Below are 2,901 nucleotides of genomic sequence, written 5' to 3'. Positions count from 1 at the left end.
ATTAATATTAATACTACAAAAGTAGCATTCAATTTTACACTTCACAACTAGACCACATAGCATAGTAGAATACAGATCAATCTTAAATTTTGTAATTTCATAATTTAAGTAGATAATAGTGTAGCACTAGCATCCTTTTAAGTTTCATAATTCAAGTAAATAACCAAGTGGACCCTTTTGAAAGTAGGATAACCAAGCCACAAGACACACATACACACACAGAGAAAAGAAACATTCTTGGTTGGAAAGAAAGAAAGTACAACAATACAATGCTAAGAGTACAATCCTCATGGGACACTACTAGACATAAGCAAAACATGAAGAGTTCCATCAAATAGAGAGATTTACAACCTTCTCTCACAAAGCAAAATCTGAGGTCTCCTCATTCCTCAACACAATATGGGCAAGAAGAAAAAAAGCAGCTCCCAATCTTTATGCAAAACTTCATTTGTGATGGGAATTCTTGCAACACAAGTGTATCAAATCAAAGAGACAGCAGACAGCCCTCTTCTTCAGTCACTTTTTTTCTTCACCTTTTCAAAAACTTTAAAAAAAAGAGCATACCCTCTAAAATCTAGGGCTGCATGTGGCTATTATGAGCTATATAAACAGAAATATATGTAGTTAAAAAAAATCAATCAAACAAATTGGATTTTCAACAAAAACAAGACTTGTTAAACTTGTGTGAAAGTAATCTTTCTGGGCTTCATTTCCTTTGCTTTTTCCCTCTCCTTATCACAGCTGAGCTTTCAGACCTTTTCATGTTCTCTTGCCAAACTTTTATTGCTTATTTTTTTTCTTTTCCCAAAAGAATATATTTCTGCTTGCTCTTTCTACTTTGTGTCCAATTAACTCCAAAATTCATACAGAAACATGAAAATTAGCATGCTCATTAGGCCAAGTATCTTTATAAGCATAATTCTCACCCAAGAAAACTGATGATGCTTGCTTTCAGCTTTCAGGCTTTGGCTTCTTCATCTCATCCACATTGATGGATTTTTCATCAATCTGATTGAACACGAGCCGCTTCCGCTTCGCGGAATTTGCAGAAGAACTTCCATAAGTTTGTAACTGGGCAGGGGATAAAACAGGAGATTCAATGCCTTTGCTTCGATTCAATCTCTCAATCTCCATTTCTTGGAAAGAGTTGTAGCAGGAAATGATGCCCTCCTACAAGATTATAAATCTCATTCCACTAACCAAATCTGATGTAAAGAAATCCATCAAAATCTGCAAGATTATAATGACTCACAACATTGAAAGAGTGAGAAGCTGTTGTTAAGCAACCAATTTTAAGCTGCAATGCTTCTTTTGTCAATTCTTGATCCAATACAAACAATGTGGCAGCTGCTGCTATCACAGATGGCCCATGACACATTATTTTTGCATCTACATTCAAAATCCAAGATCAATCAAACAGATCCTAAAGCAAACCCAACTTTTAAGAAAAGGGGGAAAAGATACTAACCTCTAACTGAGCTTAAAATGGCTTCCACAATTCTTGAAAACCAGTCTTTTGGAGGAGATTTATCAAAAAACTTTTTTGCAAAGAATGAAGTGAAATTGAAAGGGGTTAGGGATCCCATTTTCCATCCTAATGCCTTCAACACCAAAAGCTCCATCCTCATTATCACACTGCTCTCAAAATTGTAATCTTCAACACAAAACTCTGACAATGTAGGCACCCTAATTTCCTCCATTTTGGCAGCCAGTGATAGACAAACCATGGCCAAAAGCCTTATGGCCCAAGATTGCTCTGCCTATTTTCATAAAAAAAATATTCATGAAAATGATGGCTACATGATCAATTTTTTCTATGCCAAAAATCACTCAACTTACATCAACAGATCTTCTTGAGAGAAATCTATCAAGATATGTAACTGATGCATAGGCAGTTTGTACTCCAAATCCAAGAACTTCCCTTTTCTGCATAAAAGCAACAAAAGATTCAATCAATCATCACCCCTTCATCAACAAAATCAAACACATTGCAAGAATCTCTGCATAAAAACAAATGCCCAAAAAAGATTCAATCTTTACAAAAACTGGGTTTGTGTACAAACCCTGAGAATGTAATCAATCCCTTCCAAACGAGCCCTTTGAATCCAAGAATTCTGGAAAAGATCTTCCATTTCGCGCCGATCAACTTGGATTTCTCTGTCAAGAAGAGTTTGAATGTAGGTATCATCGTTTTCATCAACTACAATTTCTTCATCTTCAGAATCTAAACTTCCCAAATCCTCTCCACAGAGGAGACTACTAGGAGAGAAGATAGAATGAGAGCTACTCTCCATTACTAGTATTTTTCTTGTGTGTGTTTAATTTTCTTTTTACTCAATCTAAGCAAGAGTTGGAAAGAATCTATTGTGGGGATATGTATGAAATGGAGTGGGAGAGATTTGTGCCGCCAAAACACGCGGGTATTTGATAATGGTGGTCGTGTCTTCTAATTAGGCATGTGATGAGAAGATATAACCATTTTTATTTTTACTTTTTTTGTTAATTTATTTTTTCGATTTAGGGGTGAGAAAGTTAGGTTTCAATCCTGTATCTCTTTATTATAAACATATTTATTGTGGTCCACCACTTGATCAAAATGAAATTTCACTACATTATACTGTAACTAGGTACAATAAACCATTGATAGCAAGTATACAAGCCAACTAAAGTATAAATGTTGGAATTAAAAAATATGTGAAAAATATGGAATGAAAAGAACTCCATAATTAGCATTATTGTTTTATGCATTATGATAGTATATAAATATAAGCTTTGCTAAATCCACAAGCAATCTTGGGCTTCAAATTAGTTTAGGGATTGTGGAGAGGTGGTGACAGGTGGTGGTAAGTCATAAGTGGGGGAGAGGGAGATGTTTTACTTTTTTGTTTTCAAGTTAAAATT

The 2,901-nt window shown here is 34.9% G+C and overlaps 1 protein-coding gene across 1 annotated transcript; it reads right to left on the bottom strand.

Moving 5' to 3' along the window:
- Window positions 1–223: 223 nt before the first annotated feature.
- On the bottom strand, window positions 224–2,423 carry LOC121790671 (cyclin-D5-3-like). The gene is made up of 5 exons (XM_042188823.1): window positions 2,064–2,423; window positions 1,840–1,926; window positions 1,469–1,760; window positions 1,253–1,389; window positions 224–1,170 (listed from the first exon to the last, which is right to left on the bottom strand). Exons 1-5 carry the CDS (start codon window positions 2,292–2,294, stop codon window positions 952–954), a joined length of 966 nt encoding a protein of 321 aa, XP_042044757.1. The 5' UTR covers window positions 2,295–2,423; the 3' UTR covers window positions 224–951.
- Between the last annotated feature and the right edge of the window lie 478 nt (window positions 2,424–2,901).

The sequence above is a fragment of the Salvia splendens genome, unplaced genomic scaffold (assembly GCF_004379255.2).
Source record: "Salvia splendens isolate huo1 unplaced genomic scaffold, SspV2 ctg577, whole genome shotgun sequence".
Classification (NCBI taxonomy): Eukaryota; Viridiplantae; Streptophyta; class Magnoliopsida; order Lamiales; family Lamiaceae; genus Salvia; species Salvia splendens.
This window is presented reverse-complemented; position numbering and strand designations above follow the sequence as displayed.

Bases quoted from the DNA above. Each gene is read 5' to 3' on its own strand.
- LOC121790671 (XM_042188823.1), bottom strand. From the start codon at position 2,294: ATGGAGAGTAGCTCTCATTCTATCTTCTCTCCTAGTAGTCTCCTCTGT. The intron at 1,927-2,063 runs GTTTGTACACAA...GCTTTTATGCAG, and splicing joins GGATTGATTACATTCTCAGG to AAAAGGGAAGTTCTTGGATT. The intron at 1,390-1,468 runs GTTAGTATCTTT...TTTTGAATGTAG, and splicing joins CATTTTAAGCTCAGTTAGAG to ATGCAAAAATAATGTGTCAT.